Source organism: Cetorhinus maximus, chromosome 17 (genome assembly GCF_964194155.1).
Source record: "Cetorhinus maximus chromosome 17, sCetMax3.hap1.1, whole genome shotgun sequence".
In the NCBI taxonomy this organism is placed as follows: domain Eukaryota; kingdom Metazoa; phylum Chordata; class Chondrichthyes; order Lamniformes; family Cetorhinidae; genus Cetorhinus; species Cetorhinus maximus.
In genome coordinates, this window is record NC_135895.1 from 18,049,182 (window position 1) to 18,076,933 (window position 27,752).

Consider the following 27,752-nt stretch of genomic DNA (forward strand, 5'->3'; position numbering starts at 1 on the left):
AGTTTGCGTTGGGTCTTGGGCATAGCTGCATTTTTTTTTTCTCTTAACCTGTTCAAGGTCTGGTTGCCCAGCACTAGGTGGGAAATGGCAAGACTTGCTTCCTTGATGTTGACAGTGGTCTATTTTGGAAGTGACACTAAATCCGGGAGGTATATATATTTTTTTTGAAGGGGGTAAGTGAATGTGATCACAGACGAGAACAATTTGTGTAGGTTTTCTATTTATACTTAGTTTCAGCTCTCTCTGCACTGCTGCTTTTAATCAGGTCAAAAAGAATAGGCTGCATTAAGATGACTGGCAGTAAGAGACTTGTTTTCACAGATAAGTATCTTTTTATGAAGGAAAATCAATGTCCTGCCCCCCTCCTCTGAAAGCGAGTTCTAAATATCTATTTAGATGTCTGAAGCATGTTGAATGACTGGGTTCCAAAAAAGGGGGAAATTGTGAAATAAAATAACTTGCTCTACTAGTCTTTCACATCAGAAGTAATGGTTTAAGATGCTGGTAACTAGCTGCTGCTCTCAACTTTTAGTAGCATATTTAATAAAGACTTAGTTGAAAAGAGACATGATGTTGAAGCTGGCAACACAAAACTCTTTTCAGCTATATTCAAAAACTTAAGTTTCCAAATCAATCTGATTACACAGGTGTCAGTAGTTATTTTGCATATTATCACAATCTTTCATACTTTGCAATGCTCATTCATTTCAGAGGGAATAATTCAGTTGCCTTTGTCGCCTAGTTATTTTTAATCTCACAGCCTAACGAGCTCTTGGCGAAATATAGCCCAGCCGGTAAAGGCTGTTGTCACAAAAAACCTTGATTGAAGGAAGTGTTCTGTTCTACCTTTTTTCCTTTGAAAGGATTCTTATAGACGGAAGTCAGACAGATGTCACGTTCCATGTGGGTGCAGCTGTGTTCCGGGCTCACAAAGCGGTGTTGCTTGCGAGGGTCCCAGAGTTTTTTGAGAGAATTTCTGGAAAACAGTTGAAACAGGATGCTGAGAAGCCGCACGCCATCAACGTAGAGAATTTCAGACCTTCGCAGTTTAAATGCTTTTTGCAGTAAGTGTTTCCAACAGTTGTGTGCTATATCTTTGGCATGTTTGGGAGATTTGTTTTGATGCTAAATTGAATTTATTAATGTTATTTCAATGGCTTTCTGAACTACATTTAATGTCAGATTGCAAGAATCTCAGCAGTGTGTTTTTTTTCCCTCTTCTGGTTCTACCGAGTGGTGCTGAAAAATCATGCATTTATATAGGGCTTTTTATGACCTAGGGGGATCCCAAAGTGCTTCAAAACTACTGGAGTGTAGTGTATGTAAAATGTAGTAACTGTTGTAATGTCTAAGTCTTGCATATGAAGAATGATCATTTGGGTGAAGTGTCTGTGGAATCATATCAGAGTACAGGGTAAAAAATTGTATATTTAAGGCATGTATTAGCACTGTTCTAAACTAACTCCCCAACACTACAAAATTTGGCAATTATGAATAATTTAATAAGCTAAAAACACCGTAATAATCACCTGTCTGTCTCAAGTGTGGGAACATTACTTGGGTCATTCAAAATTTAACTTTCATCTTTTGTTTTAGACTTTTTTTAATGCAACATACAAGATTCTGAAAGGGTTTGACGAGGTAGATACTGAGACTTTGTTTCCCATGGCTGGGGAATCTAGAACATGTGGGGGGGTGCACAGTCTCTGGATAAGGCGTAGATCGTTTAGGACTGAGATGAGAAATTTCTTAACTCAAAGCGTTGTGAATCATTGGAGTTCCCCTCACAAGAGGTTCGTGTATGCTCCATCGTTGAATCTATTTAGGGCTCAGATAGTTGGATCTTTGGTCTCAGGGAATGAAGGGATATGGGGAGTGGGCAGGAAAGTGGTGTTGAGGCCAAAGATCAGCCATGATTATATCGAATGGCAGAGCAGGCTTGAGGGGCTGTATGGTCTATTCCTGCTCCTATTTCTTAATGCTCTCGAGGTTGAAATGCATTCCAGGTTGATGAAGAAAGTAGCAATTTATATAGCTGTGCTATTTCTTAAAAAGGAACAGGATTACCCTAAATATTAATCCACTAACTCAAAAGCAAAATACTACAAATGCTGGAAATTTGAAATATAAACAGAAGATGCTGGAAATACTCAGCAAGCCTGGCTGTGTTTGTGGAGAGAGAAACAGATAACGGTCAGGTCTGTGATCTTTCATTAGAACTATTTTTATCTAATGAAAGAAACATAGAAACTAGGAGCAGGAGTAGGCCATTCAGCCCTTCGAACCTGCTCCACCATTCATTATGATCATGGCTGATCATCCAACTCAATAGCCTGCTCCCGCTTTCTCCCCATATCCTTTGATCCCTTTCGCCCCAAGAGCTATATCTAACTCCTTCTTGAAAACATACAATGTTTTGGCCTCAACTACTTTCTGTGGAAGCAAATTCCACAGGCTCACCACTCTCTGGGTGAAGAAATTTCTCCTCATCTCAGCCCTAAATGGTCTACCCCGTATCCTCAGACTGTGACCCATGGTTCTGGACTCCCCCATCATTAGGAACATCCTTCCTGCATCTACCCTGTCTAGTCCTGTTAGAATTTTATAGGTTTCTATGAGATGCCACTTCATTCTTTGGAACTTCAGCAAATATAATCCTAACCGCCTCAATCTCTCCTCATATGTCAGTCCCGCCATCTCAGGAATCAGTCAGGTAAACCTTCGCTGCACTCCCTCTATAGCAAGTACATCCTTCCTCAGATAAGGAGACCAAAACTGCGCGCACAATTCCAGGTGTGGTCTCACCAAGGCCCTGTACAATTGCAGCAAGACATTCCTGTTCCTGTACTCGAATCCTCTGGCTATGAAGGCCAACCTATCATTTGCCTTCTTTACCGCCTGCTGTACCTGCATGCTTACCTTCAGCGATTGGTACGAGAACACCCAGGTCTCGTTGCACATTCCCCTCTCTCAATTTATAGCCATTTAGATAATAATCTGCCTTCCTGTTTTTGCTACCAAAGTGGATAACCTCACATTTATCCACATTATACTGCATCTGCCATGCATTTGCCCACTCACTCAGCTTGTCCAAATCACACTGAAGCATCTCTGCATCCTCCTCACAGCTCACCCTCCCACCCAGCTTTGTGTCATCTGCAAATTTGGAGACATTACATTTAGTTCCCTCATCTAAACCATTAATATATATTGTGAATAACTGGGGTCCCAGCACCGATCCCTGCGGTACCCCACTAGTCACTGCCTGCCATTCAGAAAAAGACCCGTTTATTCCTACTCTTTGTTTCCTGTCTGCCAACCAGTTTTCTATCCGTCTCAATACACTACCCCCAATCCCATGCACTTTAATTTTACATGCCAATCTCTTATGTGGGACTTTGTAGAAAGCCTTCTGAAAGTCCAAATAAACCACATCCACTGGCTCCCCCTCATCAACTCTACTCATTACGTCCTTGAAAAATTCCAGTAGATTTGTCAAGCATGATTTCCCTTTTGTAAATCCATGCTGACTCTGTCTGATTCTGCCTCTGTTTTCCATGTGTTCAGCTATTAAATCTTTTATAATGGTCTCTAGAATTTTCCCCACTACTGACGTCAGGCTGACTGGTCTATAATTCCCTGTTTTTTCTCTGCCTCCCTTTTTTAAATAGTGGGATTACATTATCTACCCTCCAATCTGTAGGAACTGTTCCAGAGCCTATAGAATCTCGGAAGATGACCACCAATGCATCCACTATTTCTAGGGCCACTTCCTTAAGTACTCTGGGATGTAGATTCAGGCCCTGGGGATTTATCGGCCTTCAATCCCATCAATTTCCCCAATAACCATTTCCCGACTAATACTGATTTCTTTCAGTTCCTCCCTCTCAATAAAGCCTGTGTTCCCCAACATTTCTGGTATGTTATTAGTGTCCTCCTTTGTGAAGACAGAACCAAAGTATGTACTTAGCTGGTCAGCCATTTCCATGACAACATTGGTAGGAGTGACCACCGCACAGTTGTTGCGGAGACAAAGTCCTGCCTTCACATTGAGGATACTCTCCATTTTGTTATGTGGCACTACCACCATGCTAAATGAGATAGGTTTCAAACAGATCTAGCATCCGTGAGGTGCCGTGGGCCATCAGCAGCAGCAGAATTGTACTTGAACACAATCTGTAACCTCATGGCCTGGCATGCCCCCCACTCTACTATTACCATTGAGCCAGGGGATCAACTCTGGCTTAATGAAGAGTGCAGGAGGGCATGCCAGGAACCTTACCAGGCATACCTAAAATGAGGTGTCAACCTGGTGAAGCTATAACACAGGACTACTTGTGTGCCAAACAGCAAAAGCAGCAAGTGAGACAGAGCTAAGTGATCCCACAACCAATTGATCAGACCTAAGCTCTACAGTCTTGCCACATTCAGTCGTGAATGGTGGTGGGCAATTAAACAGCTCACTGGAGGAAGAAGCTCCACACATAATCCCCATTCTCAATGATGGGGGAGCCCAACACATCAATGCAAAAGATAAGGCTGAAGTATTTGCTACAATCTTCAGCCAGAAGTGCTGAGTGGATGATATATCTCTTCCTCCTCCAGAGGTCCCCAGCATCACAGATGCCAGCCTTCAGTCAATTCGATTCACTCCACGTGATATCAAGAAACAGCTGAAAGCACTGGATATTGCAAAGGCTACGGACCCTGACAGTATTCTGGCAATCGTACTGAAGACTTGTGCTCCAGAACTTGCTGCACCCCTAGCCAAACTGTTCCAGTACAACTCCAACACTGGCTCTACCCAGCTATGTGGAAAATTGCCCAGGTATGTCCTGTACACAAAGCAGGACAAATCCAACCTGGCAAATTAGTGCCCCATCAGTTTACTCTCGATTTTCAGTAAAGTAATGGAAGGGGTCATCAACAGCACTATCAAGTGGCACTTGCTTAGCAATAAACTGCTCACTGATGCCCAGTTTGGGTTTCGCCAGGGCCTGGCCTCATTACAGCCTTAGTTCAAACATGGACAAATGAGTTGAACCCCTGAGGTGAGTGTGACTGCTCTTGACATCAAAGCAGCATTTGAACAAGTGTGGCATCAAGAAGCCCTAGCAAAACTGGAGTCAATGGGAATCGGGGAAAACTCTCTGGTTGAAGTCATACCCAGTACAAAGGAAGATGGTTATCGTTGTCGGAGGTCAGTCATCTCAGCTCTAGGACATCACCGCAGGAGTTTCTCAGGGTAGTGTCCTCGGCCCAACCATCTTCAGCTGCTTCATCAATTAACTTCCTTCCAACATAAGGTCAGAAGTGGGGATGTTTGCTGATGCACAATGTTCAGCACCATTCACGACTCCTCAGATACTGAAGCAGTCCACATCCAAATGCAGCAAGACCCTGACGATATCCAGGCTTGGGCTGAGATGTGGAAATCAACATTCGTGCCACACTAGTGCCAGGCAATGACCATCCCCAACAAAAGAGAATTCAACCATCGCCCTTGATGTTCAATGGCATTACCATCACTGAATCCCCCACTATCAACTTCCTGGGGGTTACCATTGACCAGGAACTGAATTGGTCTAGCCATATAAATACTGTGGCTACAAGAGCAGGTCAGAGGCTAGGAATCATGCGATCAGTAACTCACCTCCTGCCTCCCCAAAGTCAGGAGTGTGGTGGAATACTCCCCACATGCCTGGATCAGTGCAGCGCTCTCAGCACTCAATCTTGACACCTTCCAGGACAAAACAGCCCGCTTGATTGGCACCACATCCACAAACATTCACTCCCTCCACCACCGACACACAGTAGCAGCAGTGTGTACCATCTACAAGTTGCACTGCAGGAATTCACTAAGGCTCCTTCGACAGCACCTTCCAAACTCATGACCACAACCATCTAGAAGGACAAGAGCGGCAGATAGATGGGAGCACCACCACCTGGAAGTTCCCCTCCAAGCCAGTCACTATCTTGACTTGGAAATATTTCGGCGTTCCTTCGCTGTCGCTCAGTCAAAATCCTGGAACTTCCTTCCTAACAGCACTGTGGGTGTACCTACACCAAATGGACTGCAGCGGTTCAAGAAGGCAGCTCACCACCAACTTCTCAAGGGCAACTAGGGATGGGCAATAAATGCTGGCCCAGCCAGCGAAGCCCACATCCTGTGAATTAATATTTTAAAAAAAGGTTTCCTTGCCCATTTTTGCCAGTAGAAGAGGAAATACCCAGGGATGGAGGAGTCTGGGACATTGGCTGTAAGGTATGATTCTGAGAGTTTGACTATTGCTTGATTCAGTCAGTGGAAGAGCTGTTCCAATTTTGGCACAAGACCCCAGGTGTTAGATTTTGCAGGATTGACTAAGCTGGTCACATGTCATAGTGCCTAGGCTGATGCTGGATGGTCTGTTTGGCTCTGTCCTGCAGACTTCTGTAGCAATTTGGCACAACTGAGTAGCTTGCTACAAACAAAAAAGGAAAGTACTGCAAATGCTGGAAATCGCAAATGAAAACAAAATGATGGAAATACGTGGGTCAGGTAGCATTAATGACCTTTCATCAGAACTGGGTTATCAATCTGAAAAGTTAACTCTGTTCCTCTTTCTCCATAGATGCTGCCAGACCTGTTGAGAATTTCCAGTATTTTCTGCTCAATTGTTTGCTTAGCTATTTCAGAGAGTAGTTTTGAAAAATCAACCACATTTTTGTTGGCCTGGAGTTCCATATCGACCAGACCAAAGAGACAGATTTCCTTCCCTGAAGGACATTACTGAACCAGCGAGACTTTACGACAATCTGGTAGTTTCATACTCATCGTTTCTGATGATCGACTTTACTCAAGATTTCTTTAAAGGATTGAAGTTAAATCCCCCAGCTGCAGTAGCAGAATTTGAACAAAAATTCTTCTTGGAGCTTTTGTATTTTTAGAAGCAAAATGGTTGTGATTATGTAAAAGTTCGATGCTTTTATTTTTGTATTGTTAGAAATTTAAATCAGGACAAAATCCATTGACAACCAAATGCAGAAACCAGATGGTAGCATAATGGCCACGTTACTGGTTTAGTAATCCAAGGACCCAGGCTAATGCTGTGGATTCAGGAGTTCAAATCCCACCACATTCTGTGACATCAGCTGGGGAATTTAAATTCATTTAATTCATAAATCTGGATGATTGGCAATGGTGATCATGAAATTACCAGATTGCTGCTTTTTTAAAAAAAAAAGCAATCTCGTTCACTTTTATCCTTCTGGGGAAGGGAGGAAATTTGCTATCCTTACTGACTCTATACCCACGGCAATATGGTTGACTCTTATCTGCCCTCTGAAATGGCCTAGCAAGCTACTCAGCAAGGACTGTTAAGGATGGGTAATATTGTTGGCCTTAATTGCCAGCGATGCTCATAATCCCAAGAACTAGTTTTTAAAAATCGGTCATGCACAGCACAACCTAGGAGAGTAATAACAATGGCTTACATCTGTATACCATCTTTTAACATCGTAAAGCACCCCAGGGTGTTTGCAGACTGCAGACCAAATTCTGGAAGGGGGTCTATTAATCAATTTTTCAATTTAAAAACTGGGAATTGAGTTGTAAACATTAAAGTAAGACGAATATGACCTCTGATTCAGCTGCTCAGTGGAGTAATCAGTTTATTCTGCTGAATTTGCTATTCCTTGAATTTCCTGCAGCATTCTAATTGATAATTGAATACGTTTTTCAAAAAATTGGGTTGCGTGTAAGGAGATATTATCTGAAGGACCCAGGAATTGTACTTTCTGCTATTGGGGACAGGAAGAGTCCATGATAAAGTACCCTTTCATAGTGTGAGCAGTTGCCAATCTACCAAACATACTGTTCAAAGTCCCGGCACTGAAGAGCACACACTTCTGGTTTTGGACACAAGTCTTGAGCCACTATCAAGAATGTGCTGATAGAAAGCTAGGAGATTCCTCTTCAGGGACATAGCTATTATGTCCCCCTGATGTGCTGTAATATGTTTCATCCCCAAGTTACTGCTGGAGATGTGTATTACCCACTCAGTTTCTGCATACAAGTTTTAGCATTGCTATAATATGATTAGGTTCCTGTTTTAAATGCTTTATCACGAGATAAAAATGGCCAGTATTTCTTCGTTTCGTGGTGGGAAAAATTCCCCATATACAATGTTTAAAGAAAAAAGTATCTAGACTGAAGGCCTGATCTTATTAGGGTAGTAAAGGGGAATAGCATGTTGAGTTTTATTGTAAGGGGACTGGAGTATAAGGATAAGGAAGTTTTGCTCAACTGTAGAGAACTTTGGTGAGATCATGCCTGGAGTACTCTGTGCAGTTTTGCTCTCCATATTTAAGAAAGGATATACTTGCTTTGGAGGTGGTATGTGGAAGGTTCACCAGGTTGAACCCTGGGATGGGAGGGCTGCTCTAAGAAAGGCTGAGTAAAGTGGGCCTATATATTCCCTGGATTTTAGAAGTAGAATGAGAGGTGATCTCATTGAAACATAAGATTCTGAAGGGGGGCTTGACTGGGTAGACAGCAGTTGTAGAACATAGGGGCACAGTCCTGGGATAAGGGATTAATCATTTGAGACTGAGATGAAGAGAAATTTCTTCAGTCAGTGCTGTGAACCTTTGGAATTCTCTGCCCCAGAGAGTTGAGTGCACCATCATTGAGCACATTCAAGGCTGAAATTGTAAGATTTTTGATGAGGGAATCCAGAGATTGGGAAAGTGGAGTTAAGGTAGAAGGTCTGCCATGATTGTATCGAACAGTGGAGCAGATTTGAGGGGCTGTATGGTCCCCTGCTCCTAATTACGTTCTTTGAGTTAAAACAAACTTGATTTCATAAGACTTGCACCAGAATAATGCTCTGTTGTGGAACAGAAGTAGCAATACAAGGAGTTAAACCCCACAGACCCTAAAATCATTGCTAAAGGTTAATACTTCATGTCAGAAAATAAACAGTAACTGCCCTGGCATTGCACAGAGACCCTTTAACATTGCAAAAGCTGCTCACATATTGTGCGCTAATGGCTTGGAAAATTTATACCAGAAATGACCAGGGATCTAGGATAAGAGGAGAATAAAATTTCTCTTCAGCATCCTGACTGTCCATCCAAACACTTAAAGCCACCCTCTTTCGTTCTTTGTCCCTCTTGTTTCCCCTGGGAAAACTGGAGGAAAGAAAGAAGCTGAATTAATTCTGGAGCAGTGCTGCACCAACATCCAGAGCCACTGTGGAGAGGCATAGCTCAGAGATTTCAGCTTCTAAATATGTAAAGGCCCAACAAACATAAATATTGTGCAAATTAAAAGTTACAAAGCCCTCCCCAAAAGAAAAGGCAAAACTTTCACCATTATCCAAGTTGAGGGAAAAAGTGCTGTGCGCTAGAGATGCTTACCTTCAAATCAACAGAAGCAGACTAGTGCTGTTCGGAGTACAGGGAATTCAGTTCCCTGTGCCACTGCTCCCCAACCCACCTCTTTCCACACAACCACTTCCTACACTCACCTAGCTCTCATGCCAAAGATCAGAGGGTGGATGAGTGCCATTTACTCTAAAGAACCAGAATTGTAGTGCTTCACATCAACACTCAAAAATCACACCATGTATTACCAATTTAGATTAATTTATGCAGAGTAACTCACATCAATTACGTTTAAATCCAACCGGTAAAACTAATCTTTTATTAAACCACAACTGAGAAATTCACGTTCCTTCCTTTTCTAAATTGAGCAGCCCTACGTTGAGTTAGTAACAACCTGAAGGCTGTGGGAAATTAATAAATTGAGGGATATGCAGCCTCTCTATGGAGGAGACCAATTCTGGTGTCAGTTGCTGAGTGTTTCTACATGCATCCTGGTCAGTAATCTTAAAATTAGCCTCCTGAATGCTGGGAGATAATTGGTTAATCAAATTTAAGTTTTAAAAAAAAAGCTGCCAAGCTTTCAGAGCAAGAACCTCTGATTTACTGAGCAGAGTATAATGATGATTCTGCGAGCTACATAGTGTGTGTAAAGCCAAGGAAAAAGCAGCACAGTTAATGCAGTGGTAATTTTAAGTTTTACATAGTGAAAAGTTGTTTTCATGGCAGCATTAGAGTTGCTTTTATTCCGATGGTTTGCGGGTACTGAGAATTTTGGGGACTGGAATTTTTGGAGTCCTCCAAGAAGGAGGAATTCGTCCTCCATTCTGAGTCGGAGGGAGGAACTGCCATGTGCAGATCCCTATGGCAAGCAGCCATGCTGATGGAGAGCTGCACCATTCATACCTCTGTATTCAAACAGCAACAACTTCTAATATGTTAAAGGCCCTATATTTTTTTAATCCATTCATGTGGCTTCATGCCCACCCTTAATTGCCCCTGTTCAGAGGGCATTTTAAAAGTCAACCACATTGCTGTGGGTCTGGAGTAGGCCAGTATGTTAGATTTCCTTCCCTAAAGGACCTTCATCATTTGTTTTTATGACAATCAGATTTTAAATCCCGAATTTCATTGAATTCAGATTTCACTATCTGCCATGATGGGATTCGAACCCGGGTCTCTGGAATACTAGTCAGTGACAATACCGCTATGCCACCGCCTCCCCTGACAAGGTACCTAAGGTGCTTCACAGGAGCATTATAAAACAGAATATGACACTGAGCCACATAAGGAAATATTAGGTCAGATGGCCAAAAGCTTGATCAAAGAGCTAGGTTGTAAGGACTGTCAGAGGTAAGTGAGGTAGAGTGGTGGAGAAGGGGGTAGGGAGGATTTTTTTAACTTTTTTTTATGGGATGTGGACATTGCTGGCTGGGCCAGCATCTTTATTACCTGTCCTTAATTGCCCTTGAGTCAGTGGTGGTGAACTGCCACCTTGAACTCCTGCAGTCCCTGTGGTCTAGGTACATCCACAGTGCTGTTCCAGACTTTTGACCCAGTGACAGATAAGGAATAGCAATATAATTCCAAGCCAGATGGCTTGGAGGGGAGTTTGCAGGTGGTGGTGTTCCTTGCCCTTTAAGGTGGTAGAGTTTGTGGGTTTGGAAGGTATTCCAGAGCTTGGAGCCTGGGCTATTGAGGGTCTGGCCACCAATGGTGGAGCAATTAAAATTAGGGATGCTGAAGAGGCCAGAATTAAAGGAGTGCAGATATGAGGATTGTGGTGCTGCAGGAGATTACTGCGAGGGGCGAGACTATAGAGGGATTTGAAAACGAGGGTCAGAATTTTAACATCAAGATGTTGCTTGACTGGGAGCTAATATGGGCCAGTGAGCTCAGTGGTGATGGGGACAGGACTTGGTATGAATTAAGACATGGGCTGCAGAGTTTTGGCTGACCAAGTTTGCAGAGGGTAGAATGTAGGAGATCAGCCAAGAATTGAGACCAGCATTGGAATAGCCTAGTCTAGAGGTAACAAAGTCCTGAATGAGAGTTTCAGCAACAGGTGAGCTGAGACGGGCAAAGTCTGGCGATGTTAGAGGTGGAAATACAGTTTAGGTAGTGGTGTAGGTATGAGGTCAGAAGCTCATCTCAGGGTTGAATGTAACACCAAGGTTGTGAACAGACTGGCTGAATCTCAGACTATTGCAAGGGGGAGGGATGAAGTCTATAGTTTGGGAAACAGAGTTTGGAGCAGGGAGTGAAAACAATGGCTTCAGTATTCCCACCATTGGAGGAAATTTCTGCTTATCCAGCACTGGATGTCAAATAAGTAGTCTGATGATTCAACAACAGTGGAGGAGTTTGGGGAGGTGGTGCTGAGGTATAGCTGGGGTGACATTAGCATACATGTGAAAACTAACCCTGTTTCTTGGATCATGGCACCGAGGGACAGCATGGAGATGAGAAATAGGGGGTGACCAAAGATAGATCCTTGGGAGACACTGGAGGTAATTGTGCAAGAGGTAGAGTGGAAGCCGTTGCTAGTTATTCACTTACTACGGTTGGATAAGCAAGAATGGAACCAAGTGAGAACAGTTCCACCTGGCTGGAAGATAGTGGAGAGGTGTTGGAGGAGGATGATGTGGTCAATCATGTCAAAGGCTGCAGACGGATGGAGAAGCAGGAGGAGGGATAGTTTACCATGTCACAGAAGCAGGTTCACAGAGCTTTCTGTAAATTCAGTTTTAAACTATGGGTAAGATGTGGAGCAGTACAGGTGCCAGTAAGTTCCCTAAGGGGTCAACCTCTGTTCTGCAAGCAATTCTGGGGTTAAATTAGCCTGAATGAATAAAATTTGCTCAGTGTGTTTTCCCTTGGTTTAAAAAAAACACAATCCTTGATTCAGTCATATAACTTTAAGTTTTGAAACACTCAATCTGCTTTAGGCTAACTTTTAAAAAGAAAAAAAATTCAGCTCTCCAGCAGAAAGAAAACCCAGCTTTGCACTGTAGCCATGTCTGCTTTCTGAATGATTTAAAATCTGGAAATGCTATGTCAGTAGCAGTGGATAGATTCCACTTAATTTGATCCCATTCTAGTTTTTATAAGCGAGTGAAAACCAATTGTAAAGATTTGAATGATAGAGTCATAAAATGGTTCAGGGGCACTATCCTATTTTTAAACTGGCTGTGTCAAAAATCATTCCGCTTCCCAATTGCATGTATGCAGACAACACCCTGTATGGAATCGGTGACCCGTGTGAAGGTAAAATGTAAAATCTATGGGCCTACATTTACAGGGAAAAAGATCTTGGTGTGCAATTTATTTTAAAATTGTACATTTTGCACGAAGGCAAATTATTCAAGTTCAAAAATGCCTTTGAAATTTTGCTTTTGTTTTAAAGGGGGTTGTTTTAGATCAATGTTGCAAAAAAAATTGATTCCTGCCCATGTGTTATGTAAACCATAGGGGTGCTGATTAATTTGTTTAGCTGATGGGGGAAGCTCAAAGGTAAGGATCAACCTTGACAGCATGAGAAGGCAGAACTACTACTGATAAATATAGCAATTGTCCCATGGAGCTTCAAGTCTCCATTTCAACTGATTATATTTTCATTCAATCAATGTTGCATTCCTTTTTCAATGAGGCCTCAACAACACTTCACTATCTCAACAAAAACTGTTCAAACTCAAAATAAACCAACAGTAAACATAATGCATCGAATTCTGACCCTAATCATTTCAGTTTTAAAAGTGCTACTGATGGCAAGACACTCACGAAAGTGAGTGCCTATAAATGAGTTGTCTCTTCATCCACACCTGTTTTCAGAGGACAGCGCATTGTGTTGTTTAACACTGGGTGGGGGTAGACTATTTGGCCCTTTGTACCTGCATCACCACTCAATTTGATCATGGTTGATCAAACGTTTCTACCAGTCATTATCTTATTTCACGACAGGAAATGCAGGTTGTATTTTGTAGGTGGTGTATGTCTCTTGCCATTAACCAAACCTCAGTCATAGAGTCAGAGTTATACAGCACAGAAACAGACCCTTCGGCCCATTGTGTCCGTGCCGGCCATCAACCACCTATTTATTCTAATCCCATTTTCCAGCACTTGGCCCATAACCCTGTAAGCTTTGGTGTTTCAAGTGCTCACCTACTATCCCAACTACCCTTTTTGAATAATGGTACCACATTCGCTGTCGTCCAGTCCTTTGGCACCTCTTCTGTGGCCAGAGAGGATTTGAAAATTAGTGTCAGGGCCCCTTGCCTCAGCAGCCTGGGATACATCTCATCGGGCCTGGGGATTTATCCACTTTTTAAGCCAGCTGAAACCACTAATACCTCCTTCCTTTCAATGCTAATTTGTTCAGGTATATCTCAGTCCCCGTCCCTGATTTCTACACCTACATTGTCCTTCTCCATAGTGAACACAGGTGAAAAGTAATCATTTAGCATCTCACCCACGTTCTCTGGCTCCATGCACAGGTTGCTACTTCGGTCCCTAATTGGACCGACACTTTCCCTGGTTATCCTCTTGCCCTTGTATTTATAAAATGCCTTGGGATTTTTCTTTATTTTGCCTGCCAGTGTTTTTTCATGCCCCTTCTTCACTCTCCTAATTAGTTTTTTTAAGTACCCCCCCTACATTTTCTATACGCCTCTGGGTCTTCTGCTGTTTTTAGCCCTCTGTATCTGCCATAAGCCTTCTTTTGTTTCTCCCCCCTTATCCAATCCTCTATATCCCTTGACATCAGGGCTCCCTGGACTTGTTGGTCTTACCCTTCAACTTTACGGGAACATGTTGGCCCTGAACACACTCTACTTCCTTTTTGAATGACTCCCACTGGTCTAATGTAGACTTTCCTACAAGTAGCTGCTCCCAGTCCATTTTGGTCAGATCCTGTCTTCTCATTGAAATCGGCCTTCCCTGAATTCAGGACCTTTATTTCCAGTCCATCTTTGTCCTTTTCCATAACTACCTTAAATCCTACAGAGTTATGGGCACTATCCCTGAAATGCTCCCCCACTGACACTTCTACCACTTGCCTGGCTTCATTCCCTAAGATTAGGTCCAGTACTGTCCCTTCTCTTGTGGGAATTTCTACATGCTGGCTGAAAAGCATTCCTGGATGCACTTGAGAATTCTGCCCCCTCTAAACCTTTCACACTAAGACTATCCCGGTTAATATTGGGGAAGATGAAATCCCCTATTATTATTACCCTATTTTTTCATTTCTGAGATTTGCCTACAAATCTGCTCCTCTATCTCCCACTGACGGTTTGGAGGCTTATAGTACACTCCCAGCAAAGTGATTGCCCCCTTTTTGTTTTTGAGTTCTACCCATATGGCCTCACTTGAGGAACCTTCTAAGAAACCATCCCTCCTTACTGCAGTAAATGAATATTGAGCTGCCAGTCCTGCTCTTCCCTCAACCATGTCTCTGATAGCAACAATATCATGTGTTAATCAGCACCCCCAATTCACCTGCCTTACTTGTAAGACTCCTTGTGTTAAAATAGATGCAATCCAGCCTTGCATTATTCCCTTGTGCCTTAAAAGATCTATATTTGCTCTGTCTTCCAGACTGACTTAGTTTCTCTTCTATATTTGGCTGTGCATCACCCCCTACTGCACCTGCACTCTGTATCTCATCGCCCTGCCAAATTAGTTTCTACCTATGTTGGTACTAATGTGAACCACGACCTCTGTTTGCCCTCCCCCTTCATAATGACCTGCAGCTGTTCTGTTCCTTGACCCTGTCACCAGGGAGGCAACACCATTCTGGAGTCACGTCTATGGCCACAGAAGTGCCTGTCTGCACCCTTCACTACTGAGTCTCCTACCACTATTGCTCTTGCATTCTTACTCCTCCTGTCTTGTGCAGCTGAGCCACCCACAGTGCCATGAACTTGGGTCTGGCTGCACTCTCCAGAGGAACCTTCACCCTCACCGTTTTCCAACACAGAAAAACGGTTCTTGAATGAGATGCACTCTGGGGCTTTCCTGACTACCTGCCTGCCTCCCTTCTTCTGACTGGTGGTCACTCATTCCCTCTCTGACTGCACTTCCTTAAGCTGCAGAGTGACCACGTCTAAAAACGTGCTACCCACGCAACCATCAGCCTCGCGGATGCACCGCTGTCTCCAGCTGATGCTCAAGCTCCAAAACCCGTTGCTCAAGCTGGTCAAGCCGATGGCACTTCCTGCACATGTGGTCATCCAGACTGCAAGGTGTGTCTAAGATTCCCCACATGCTGCAGGCCGTACAACGCATGGGACTGAGCTCCCTTGCCATACTTTTTGTTTGTTTTAATTAAAAGACTATTTCCTTAAATTTAAGCCAAGTGAAAAACTATTTAGTTTTTCTTAAAAAAAACACAAATGCTGAGACTCTTGCCTTCTATAATGTAGCTTTAAACTGGGGAGTGGGGGAAAAAACACTTGCCCAATACCTACCAATCAGCTCTCTTCCTTGTCCTGACATCACTCCTTTTGAATTCCAGCACCACCCAGTGTCTGGTTGGGAACCAGCTCCCTCGCTGGTAAACTCCACTCCCACTCTTTTTATACAGCCGCTCCACTCCCTTGCAGGTAAACTCCCGCTCTTTGGGTCCTCTTCTCGCACTCTCCTCTGGGTGCTTTGCGTATGGATTGTTGTGGCAGGTTTCCTGCTTCACAGGCAGTGAAGTACCTTCTGAAGTGTAGTCACAGTTATAGAGAAACCTGGCAACAAATTTGTGCACAGCAATGAATATAGCATTGAGATGAATTACTAGATAACCTGTTCTTAGTAATGCTGATTTAGATGGTTAATTACTGACCAGGGGGACCTGAGGGGTATGAACAAGGTAAATAGTGACAAACTGTTCCCACTCAGGAGAACATCAAGAACTAGAGGGCACAGATTCATAATTGGCAAAAGGAGTAAATGTGATGAGGAAAAACTTTTTCACCCAGAGGGTGGTTGGAGTCTCAAACTTCCTGGAAGGATGGTGGAGGCAGGTTCGATCATTCTTTTCAGGTAGCAATCCAATTCCTTTTTTGAATACCTTGAATGTGCAAGGTTGCGGGGATAAGGCAGGGGAGTGGGTCTAGGTGAAATGCTCTTTCAGAGAGCCAGTACAGACTCGATGGGCCGAATGGTGGCCTCCTGCACTGTAAAGACACTGATACAGTGAAGATACTGAGGACACCAGGAAAGCTCTCTTGCTCTTCCTCAAATGGTGCCTTTTTTATTAACATCCACTTGAGATAGTGAATGAAACATTGGCATGACATCTGATCTGAAAGGTGGCACCTCTGGCTGTAGTAGTATCTCAATCTTGGTGTTACTCTAGGTCAAGAGTCCTTAGTCCACTGCCCTCTTAAGGTCTGTGTGAAGGTTTCAAGGGGTAGAACAAAAATACATCATACCTGATCTGTGAACTGCTATTATTTACTTTGTCTATCTGTTTTAAAAACATGTTCTTTGGTCATGGGGGGGAAAGAAGGAAAAGAAACAAAGCATATCTGTGCCTTAAGTGCTATCCTTTGTTCATTGACAACACTTGCCTTTTGAGTGTCAATCATGGACTTGAGCTCCACCCAGGGACCAACACATTATCTAAACAAGCGATTCCAAAACTTTTTTGCTGGTGAACCCCCTCCAACTCATGCTAAGAAAATTCTGTGAACTCCCTAATTCTTTTTTTTTCTACATAAAATGTAAACACTGATTCAAAAACAACTCATTCAGGCTCCCATTTGCTGTTCCATATTTGAGTTCTGGGAATTTTTTTTTGCTTTGCTTTGGAAAAATACTTGCCACGGATTATATTATATTGATGTATTAAATTGCGGATTTTGCACATGAAAACCAACTCCTATTAACATTTTGATTTCCTGTGAGAAGTCCATGGGAGGCTGTTGCTGTTCAGGGAATCCTACAAGGAGCTTCGTGCTGCCAGTAAAAACTGCAGTGCTAAATAAATAGGAAATGTGCATCCTGAAACTGAAGGTCGGCAATTGCCTTTCAGCAGGTTTATAACTCGGTAGGGAGCTTGGTGATGGGACATAAATTAGTGGTTAGCTTGCAAGACTTATTTACTTAGTAGCCCCTGCGTCTGATGATATATGAGACAGACAAAGCACTCCATTCTCCAAGCTTGCAAGACAATATCATTAAGGGTGAGGTACAGAAAAAGCTACATTGTGCAAAATTATTAACAGTTAAATTGCATTCTTGTAAACTAGTGTGGGGGAACCAGCGTAGGTATGCTGCATGGATCTGGCAGAGCTAATTCTAAATACAAGACCCATTCAAAATATTACTTGTCCTGTTGGGAAGAGATTTATAATTTTGTTAAAATAAATCTAAGAATACAAATTTCCGGTATGTGAAATGTGAGCAGTGTGACAAGGAAGTAAAATTAAAGACAGGATCGCAACTGTTCATTTTTTTAAAAAAAATGATCAAGTTGTGGAATTTGATATAACTGCTTTTCTTAAAAGAAATTCTTGCTGTTTATTATTAAGGATATTCCTGATTTAAAATAGTCTGTGTTATCTGATTATCGTTGAATTGAGCCTGACCCTGCATTTGAATATAATTAGCCTTACAGTTAAATTATAGATAAAAACAAAAAGCTAAAAGCTACTGCGGATGCTGGAAATCCAAAACAAAATAAAAACAGAATTACCTGGAAAAACTCAGCAAGTCTGGCAGCATCGGCGGAGAAGAAATCAGTCAACGTTTCGAGCCCTCATGGCCCTTCAGCAGAACTGAAGCATAGTTTCAACAAGGGAGAAATATAAATTGGTTTAAGGTGGGTGGGGGGGAAGAGACACATTGAGGGTGTGGTGTGAGCAGATAATCAAAAGATGTCAGAGACAAAAGGGTCAAAGAGGTGTTGAAGGTGGTGGTCTTTGTCTGAGAAAAGTGCTAATTAAGAATGCAAGACAGGATATTCAAAGTACAGCTCTAGTGGGGGTGGGGTGGAAAGACTAAAGGTTTTAGTTTTAGATTTAAAAATAATGGAAATAGGTGGGGAAAGAATTATAGGTTTGCTGAAGAACTCTGGAATTAATGGCTTAAATTAATCTCTTCTAATGTTAATTCTGTTCCCTTAAATTGTTGGGCTTGACAGCTCCAGTAGTTTAGTCCCTTTTAATGTTGCCAGGGCTCCATTTTACAAGAATCAAGATCACAGGAATAAATAGCCAACTGGAACAAATACTGAGAGAACTCTGGCTTTAGTTTTTCATTTCAAGTCATTGCATAAATCTTGTTTTAGACCAAATTATAGCAGCATGGAAGTAAAACATGGATATGATTAATGAGTATTAGCAAATTGTTCGTTGTGTTGCTTGCAGTCAGTTGATGAATGTTTAGGTAGAAAGGTACACAGACGAACAAACAGAGGCAGACGCACACTTTCTGTTCTAACTATTTGTAAAAGACATTAACAGAATAGCTATAAATACTCAGCAAACCAGACAACATCTGTGGGGGAAGTTGACCAGTTGCCATTTTAGGTCTAAGACAGGAATTCTGTTTTAATCTTTCTGCAGCATTTTGCTTTTTATTTGTAAAGGCCTGTTTCGATGGAAAATTATGATGCTAAATTTTACTATAAAATTATGACAAGAAGTGCATATATAAACAAGATTTCTATTAAACAGATGCATTGAAAGGCTTTTCAGGATAGTTATCTTCTGTGTGCTTTACCTAGCTCTTTTCATCCAGGTTTGCCCTATGGACCCTGATAAACTGAATATATTGGGAACTTTGGAACATGATTTATATCTCCTCTGTGTTGCAGATGTTAACAGTTGACATTGTTAATTATTGGGGTATGATTTATATTGCAGAGGTCCTTGGGTGAGTACAAAGAATAACACAACAGATTATTAGGTGCAAGTTATCGTAGCATGCAGAGACCTGCTAGAAAATGCAGTTGGTAAAATGGTTTGCCTTTCTTATTTTATAATAGGCAGGTTTATACAGCAGATCGAAAAGTAGACCATCTTGAAGAGGAGCTGCTTATGAAGAAAGAACCCAGTCGGGCAAGATTGACAGAAGAAAACAATTTTTCCCTCAGTGTTTTTCCTAATGTTCGGACGTGCAATGGAAGAGGTATTGATAGAAACATGCCATCTAATCAATTTCCTCCCGATAACCGGATCTTGGAAACAAATGAGGAGATGTTGACCTCAAGCCTGTTGGAAGATGACATGCCTGAAGGAATGTTTGATATGCCTGAGGAAATTGAAGCAGACTGTGAGACTCTATCCAGTGGTAGGTAACTACCAAAGTAATTCCTAACTATTTTTTTCCATTTGTCATCTCCAACCTTGCCAACTCGCCGCTTCTCTTATTCTCCTGAAATTTAAAAAAGATAGTTTTCCATTTGTAACTAAATTATCTATGAAATAGACAAGGTACTTCATTCAGAGCTTACTTCAAATCTCATTTTGTCAAACCTCAATTTATTTATCTATTAGTGGAAAATTGTTTCAAACACTTGTGGATGCTTCCGTTTACGCATGCTACTAAGCTTCCATTTTTGGAACAACGTTTTTTTTTTTACATGCTGTCCCTTGATGCCATCTTATTGAATGGCAAAGCAGGCTCAAGGGGCCATGTGGACTGCTGTTAGTCCTAATTTTTACTCCGACAGGCTGCCAGGGGAAAATGGAATGTCAGCCCCTGTTCGTCAGTGTTACAAGGCAATAACATCAACATTCAATAGCTTGACTGTCCAGGACAAAGCAGCCCGATTGATTGACACCACATCCACAAACATTCATTCCCTTCACCACCACTGACGCACAGTAGCAGCAGTGTGTACCATCTACAAGATGCATTGCAGGAATTCACCAAGGCTCCTTAGACAGCACATTCCAAACCCAAGAACACTACCATCTAGAAGGACAAGGGCAGCAGATAGATGGGAACACCAACACCTACAAGTTCCCCTCCAAGCCACTCACTATCCTCACTTGGAAATATATTGTCGTTCCTTCACTGTCACTGGGTCAAAATCCTGGAACTCCCTTCCTAACAGCACTGTGGGTGTACCTACACTACATGACTGCAGCAGTTCAAGAAGGCAGCGCATCATCACCTTCTCAAGGGTACCTAGGTGTGGGCAGTAAATGCTGGCCGAGTCAGCAAAGCCCACATCCCATGAATGAATGAAAAAAATGTGAATTGCATCAGGTAGTGATACTAATACTTGTTAGTGGACAGTGGCAAAACCATGCCTCAGGAAAAGGCTGTAATCTCAGCTGAAAGTTCAATTTGGCCTCACCCGATTTGCTGCATGGGTTCTACTGTTTACAGAGGTTTGCTTAATGGATTGTGGTAGCCAGTTCGAAACAGGAGAATTTATAATAGAGAACAAGGAAATGGCAGAACAATTAAACAACTACTTTACTTTAGCTCTATCTTCACAGAGGAAGACACCAATAACTTCCCAGAAATACTAGGAAATTGAGGGTCTAGTGAGGAGGAGGAATTGGAGGAAATTAGCATTACTAAAGTGCTGAAGAAATTAATGGGACTGAAAGCCGATAAATTCCCAGGGCTTGATAATCCACATCCCAGGGTGCTAAAGGAGGCGGCCATGGAAATAGTGAATGTACAGATTCTGGAACAGTCCGGCAGATTGAAGGGTGACAAATGTAACCCCACTATTTAAAAAAGGAGGGAGGGAAAAAACAGGAAATTACAAACTGGTTAGCCTAACATCAGTGGTAGGCAAAATGCTAGAGTCTATTATAAAGGATCACGTTGATATTTTCTAAGTTAATGTGGATTTATGAAAGGGAAATCATGTTTGACAAACCTACTGGAGTTTTTTGAGGATGTAACTAGCAGAGTAGATAAGGGAGAACCAGTGGATGTGGTGTATTTGGATTTTCACAAAGTTTTTGATAATGTCCCACATAAGAGGTTAGTGTGTAAAATTAAGGCACATGGGATTGGGCATAATATATTGGCATGGATTGAGAATTGGTTAGCAGACAGGAAGCAGTAGGAATAAATGGGTCTTTTTTGGAGTGGTAGGCGGTGACTAGTAATATTTCCAAGTTTGCTGGCAACACAAAACAAGAGGGAATGAGTGGTGAGAAGGATGTTAAGGGGCGTCAAGGCAATTTAGACAAGTTGAGTGAGTGGGCAAATTCATGGCAGATGCAGTATAATGTGGATAAGTGTGAAGTTATCCACTTTGGTAGGAAAAACAGAATGGCAGAGTATTATTTAAATGGTGATAGATTGGGAAAGGGACCTGGGTGTCCTTGTACACCAATCACTGAAAGCAAGCATGCAGGTGCAGCAAGCAGTCAAGAAGGCAAATAGTATGTTGGCCTTCATTGCAAGAGGAATTGAGTACAGGAGCAAGGATGCCTTGTTGCAGCTGTTCAGGGCCTTGGTGAGACCACACCTGGAGTATTGTGTGCAGTTTTGGTTTCCATGCCTAAGAAAGGATGTATTTGCTATAGAGGGAGTGCAGTGAAGGTTCACTAGGTTGATTCCTGGGATGGCAGGATTGTTATGAGGAAAGATTGGACTGACTACACCTGTATTCTCTGGAGTTTAGAAGAATTAGGGGGATCTCATTGAAATGTATAAAATTCTGACAGGGTTGGACAGACTGGATGCAGGAATGATGTTTCCTCTGGCTGGGGGGTCGAGAACAAGGGGTCACAGTCTCAGGATATGGGGGTAGGCCATTTAGGACTGAGATGAGGTGAAACTTCTTCACTCAGAGGGTGGTGAATCTATGGAATTCTCTACCACAGAGGGCTGTGGAGGCCAATCCACTGAATATATTTAAGGAAGAAATAGATTTCTAGACTCTAAAGGTGTCCAGGGATATGGGGAGAGAGCGGGAGTAAGGCGTTGAGATAGAGGATCAGCCATGATCATATTGAATGCCGGAACAGGCTGGAAGGGCCGAATGACCACCTCCTATTTTCTATGTTGCTCACAGAAAAATTGTGATATGACATCTTTATTACTGCAAAAATAAAATTTACTTCTATAATACATGTTCATGTCTTCTCTCGAACAGATGATCCTACACCAGAGCCAGCATCTGTGCTGGGTGCTGATCTGTTAGCTCTATATAGGAGAGGATACTGTCCTGACATAACCCTTCATGTTGAGAACAGAATTTTTCATGCACACAGGTACAATCATGTCAGAATATTCTTACAAATAGTCATGAATTAAACTGAAGAACTAACGTAGAAATGTTGCATTTATTTCTTACCGACATATTGATAGAGGTAGTCAAACCTAAGTGTCAGATCCTTCCTTTAGAGTCACAACTGTGCGTGTGTCCTAGCATATCTGCAGCATTGGTGTAAATAAAATTGATGATGCATGAAAAATTATCATATGTTGTTCTTCATATCTCTCAGCATGTCTCAAATTTTGTAAAATATCTGCTTCTCAGTACTTTGGAATTCTTTTGTTTTCTGATTAGTTTAGTTTCTGTAGCAAAGCTTTTTCTGCTCGAGCCACCACCCATCTTTGCTCTTCACTGCCTCTTCCAAATTGGATTTGGACATTGCTTATCCAGTCAGAGATACAGTGTTGCAGCTTTGTGACGACTGGGTTGTTTGTTCAATTATTTGATTTTAATGCTTCAGTAAGATAGCTAATGAGGAAGTCATTGAATTATATATTTTCTACACACACAGATGAGTTCATTATGCAACCACAATTGAGTGTGGAGTGAGGGGTTGATGCACTATTTTTAAGGAAAGAGAAACTGTTTGTATTAAAGATTTATTAAGAACTTTTAAAAATGAACAAAGTAATGTTACAGGAAGTTTGGATTGTTAAGTCTTTCACGTGTTCTGTTATCCAGGGCCATCCTGTGTGCGCGCTCCAGTTATTTTGCAGCTATGTTGAGTGGAAATTGGGCAGAAAGCTTTCAGAAATCGATTACTCTTGCTGGGTATGTATGATGACAAGGTGGGGGAAGGGTAAGTGTGTAATGATGACTGAAGAACACTTAGAATATCTCTACTTGGGTCATATGAAAAAAGTTAAACAGAACTTTGTCAAATTTGTAAGTACTTGATTTGCCAGAAAAAAGGAAATGAAAAGTGAGCAGGCCACACTGTTCGAGTATGTTCCACTCTGTCTTTATGCTGCAGAAGTAACAACTGATATTTGTGACAATTTAAGGGGATTAGTGAATGTTTGAAAAATGCTTTTGATTTTCTCGATGCATAACAAAAGGAAGTATTGCAGTTTCCAGGACAAAGGTGATCAAGGTAAATAGAATGAAAGTGTGCAGGCTTGCCAATGTTTAGCACATTCATACGAAATATTTTTTCTGTTGTTCTGTTACCTGAAGTAGAGGGTAACCTAGATACTCCGAAGAATAAGGAAATTAAGATAATTCATATAAGCAGAGAAAAAGTACCAGTGAAACTTAAGGGACTATAATCTGACAAATCCCCAAGATCTAATGGCCTACATCTTTAGGGTTCTAGAAGAGAGAGCTGGAGAGGTAGTTGATACGCTGGCTATGATTTTCCAAAGTTCCCTAGATTCCCAGCAAATTGGAAGTTAGCAAATGTAACACAGCTTCTCAAAAAAGGAGGGAGAGAGAAAACATGGGACTACAGGCCAGTTAGCCTAACATCAGTCATCAGAAATGCTGGAATCTATTATTAAGGAAGCCTTAACAGTTCACTTAGAAAAGCATTGTCTGATTAGAACAAGTCAACATGGTTTTAAGAAAGGGAAATCACGTTCGACAGATTTTAGTTCAGTTTTTTGAGTATGTAACTAGTGAGATAGATAAGGGAATCCAGTAGATGAGTAGATGTAGTATACCTGGATTTACAAAAGACACTTGACAAGGTGCCATGCAGAAGGTTAGTAGGCAAGATAAGGGCTCATGGATTTGAGGATAATATATTAGCATGGATAGAGGATTGGTTAACAGACAGGAAGCAAAGAGTAGGCATTTTCAAGTTGACAGGCTGCAACTAGTGGAGTGCTGCAAGGATAAATGCTGGTGTCTCAGATGAAGAGACGTTAATGTATCTTGCTGACAATGCGAAGCTAGATAGGAATGTAAACTGAGGAGGACATGGGCTGCAGAGAGATATACAGATGAAGTGAATGGCCAACAAGATGGCAAATGACATATAATGTGGGGAAGTGTGAGGCTATTCACTTTGATTGTAAGTATAGGAAAGTAGAATTTTTTTTTTAAAAGGCATGAAATTTATCTCTCTCAACATCAACATTTACTTTGGTGTACTTGTACAAGTAACGCAGAGCATTAGCATGCAGATACAACAAGCTTTAGGAAGGCCAATGACATGTTGGCCTTTTACAAGGGGATTGAAGTACAGGAATAAAGACGCCTTGCTACAATTGTACAGGGCTTTGGTGAGACCACACCTGTACATGGTATTAGTCTCCATGTTTAAAGGATATGTTTGTGTTGGAGGCAGAACAGCCAAGGTTCACTAGATTGGGGTAAGGGGGTTCTCGTATGATGAGGCTGAGTAAAATTGACCTATATTCTCTGGAGTTTAGAAGAATGGGAGGTGATCTCATTGAAATATGCGAGATTCTGATGGGATTTGACCAGGTAGATACTGAGAGTTTGTTTCTGCTGGCTGGGGAATCTAGAACATGGGGGCACAATTTCAGGATAAGGGGATAATCATTTAGGACTGAGGTGAGAAATTTCTTCACTTGTGAACCTTAATTCTCTACATGGGATGGTTGTGCATGCTGCATTGTTTGAATATATTGTTATAATCCCCGTAGAGACCAGGAACTTTAAAAAAAAAATTAATTTCCCAGTGACTGGCAGAGAACCGGTAGACAGGATTTTGTTTTTTTAAGACTTTTGCTGTAACAAACCAACTAAAACAACTGTAGATCAAACATTAATCAAACAGGCAACTAATATGTAAATGTTTTTTAAAAATTCTTTCACATTCACTAACTCACCTGAATGGGAAGATGATGGTGTAGTGATGATGTCACTGGACTAGTAATCCAGAGGTCTAGACTAATGTTCTGGGGACATGGATTTAAATGCCACCATTGCAGTTGGTGGAATTTAAATTCAATTAATAGCAATTGAAAGCTAATATCAGTAATGGTGATCATGAAACTATCATTTGTCATAAAAACCCATCTGGTTCACTAATGTCCTTTAGGGAAGGAAATCTGCTATCCTTACCTGGTCTGGCCTACATGTAGCTCCAGGTCCATAGCAATGTAGCTGACATTTAACTGCCCTCTGAAATGAACTAGCAAGTCACTCAGTTCAAACTCAATTAGGGGTGGGCAACAAATGTTGTCCTTGTCAGCAACGCCCACGTCATTTATTCATGAAAGAATAAATTAAAAATAAAACTGACTTACAAAGCCCACACTTCTGGCAGATGTAACATGAAAGGAACAGCCCCACAGTCACTCTGGTTCTCACGAGCAAGGCACACCTCAGTGACTCCCTGTTCCTTTTAATCTTCAGGAGCTCCATCTGTTCTGTTCCCTTCCTTTTTGAGCAGAAACTAGACTCCCCCAAGCACCCTACTTGGTTGTTAACATGCAAATTGTTCGACCTGCTCCCATAGCAGTGGCTCCTTTGTTTCTGCTTCACAAACAGCAACTATCCTTTTCCTATGTGATACCGTGAAAAGATGTTAAAACTGCCACACTCATTTCAGTGGGTTTCTATTTGAGTTTCTTGCCTCATGGCAACCAGATCACATGGGCTTGTATCCAAGCTGAGGTGCTTTACTTTGCTGTATTGTAGGCCTTGCTTTGAGTTAAGGGTACATTTCAAGACATAAATATTGTCATGAATGAAGCCAGTTAGGACTGTGATAGACAGATTTTTGCACTCAGGGAATCAAAGGATATAGAGAATAGGTGAGAAAGGAGTTGAAGCTCAAGATCAGCCATGATCGCATTGAATGGTGGAACTGGCTTGATGGGCTGTGTGGACTACTCTTGCTCCTATTTCGTGACAGAGGCATTAACCTATTAAAATCATATTGTACAACATGATTTCACCTCTTCTGTCTTCTCCACATTGGGGAAAGTCAAATACAGATGGAATGACTGCTTTCCTGCATAATATTTCCTTCTATAGGGGTGGTGCTGACTCTGTCTGGGGCTCTTATGTCAACATATACTCCCATTCTCTCACTGACCTCTGACTTTGGCCTTGTACATAAGCACATACGTCAGAAACACTATCTTCCTTTCGTCCTTGGTGATCTGCCTTGGATGAATATTCACTTTGCAGCCTGTCCCTGTCTTTTTACTTATCCCCTTCATTCCCTTACATTCTGGAACTTTGTTTATCCACCCCCCCCACTCCCTGCTCTTGTTGGTCAAATGTATTTTCACTGTCGTCTTGTTCATAATGCATCATTTTCATTTCTTTCCAACCTTTTTAAAAGCCTCCGGACAGGTTTTTGGGCCCATAATTTGCTGCTTTGTGATGGTGTCTTTAGCAGTTTCAAGATGTCCCAAAGTGCTAGGCTGCAAATAATGTAGCCTGTGATGTTGGGAAGCTTTAAAAAGATGAATTTCCCAACAACAGCGAAAAGAAGCAGTTGAGGGGAGTTTTGCGTTTTAAATCTTTAACTGTAACAAACTAAAATCAACATCAATAAAACATTAAGACCACTAATAAATCAAACTAAGGAAAAGGTACTTTGCGTTAATTAACTAATGCAATGGACTATGTCTTAGGAAATCCTTTCATTGGGCGCCACACTTCTGGCAGATATGTAACGTTAAAAGTATGTCCCCACAGTCACTCTGATTATCACCAGCAAGGCATGTCTTAGCAACCTCCTTTTATTCTAATGTTCTTCCCTACTCTCCTGCTTTGTTGAGACCTATAAACGGCAAAGCCACTTCACAGCTTTCAATCGTAACACAGGGCCTGCACCCAAATATTAATCTTTTTTTTTGGATAGTGGTAGGGCTTGCTGTGTATTTTCCACCTTGTGTTGGCTTGCGTTCACTTTCTCTTTTTACTTCTATCTATTATCTATTTTTTTTTTCAGTCTGCATAAATAAGATAACATTTTAAATCTGTAGTTTTGGAGAAACTGGATACTGAGGCAGCAGGAAGTTCTGAAATGCATGCTCTGGAAGATCTCTTCAAATGTAAAGCACTTAAAATATCTGTTTGCAATGAGTGCTCGGTCTCTAAATTATTTTATCCTGTTCTATCATGTTTTCTAGCTGATGTTTTTGGACTTAGTGAAAATTATTGCAGAAGCATGATTTAAAAAAACAGTATATACGCTTATGTTAATTGTAATGCATCTTGGCTGTTCAATAATATAAACCAGTTTAAAGGGCAAGCAGCCATCAATGAT

The 27,752-nt window shown here is 41.7% G+C and overlaps 1 protein-coding gene across 2 annotated transcripts in view; it reads left to right on the plus strand.

Annotated features, from left to right (window-relative positions):
* btbd8 (BTB domain containing 8) overlaps window positions 1–27,752 on the plus strand; it is a 91,446-nt gene that overhangs the window by 9,193 nt on the left and 54,501 nt on the right. For both annotated transcript variants that reach the window (XM_078560780.1, XM_078560779.1), the window contains exons 3-6: window positions 864–1,064; window positions 19,346–19,650; window positions 22,433–22,550; window positions 23,237–23,326. In XM_078560780.1, coding sequence (XP_078416906.1) covers window positions 864–1,064; window positions 19,346–19,650; window positions 22,433–22,550; window positions 23,237–23,326 — 714 coding nt within the window. The remainder of the gene's footprint in view (window positions 1–863; window positions 1,065–19,345; window positions 19,651–22,432; window positions 22,551–23,236; window positions 23,327–27,752) is intronic.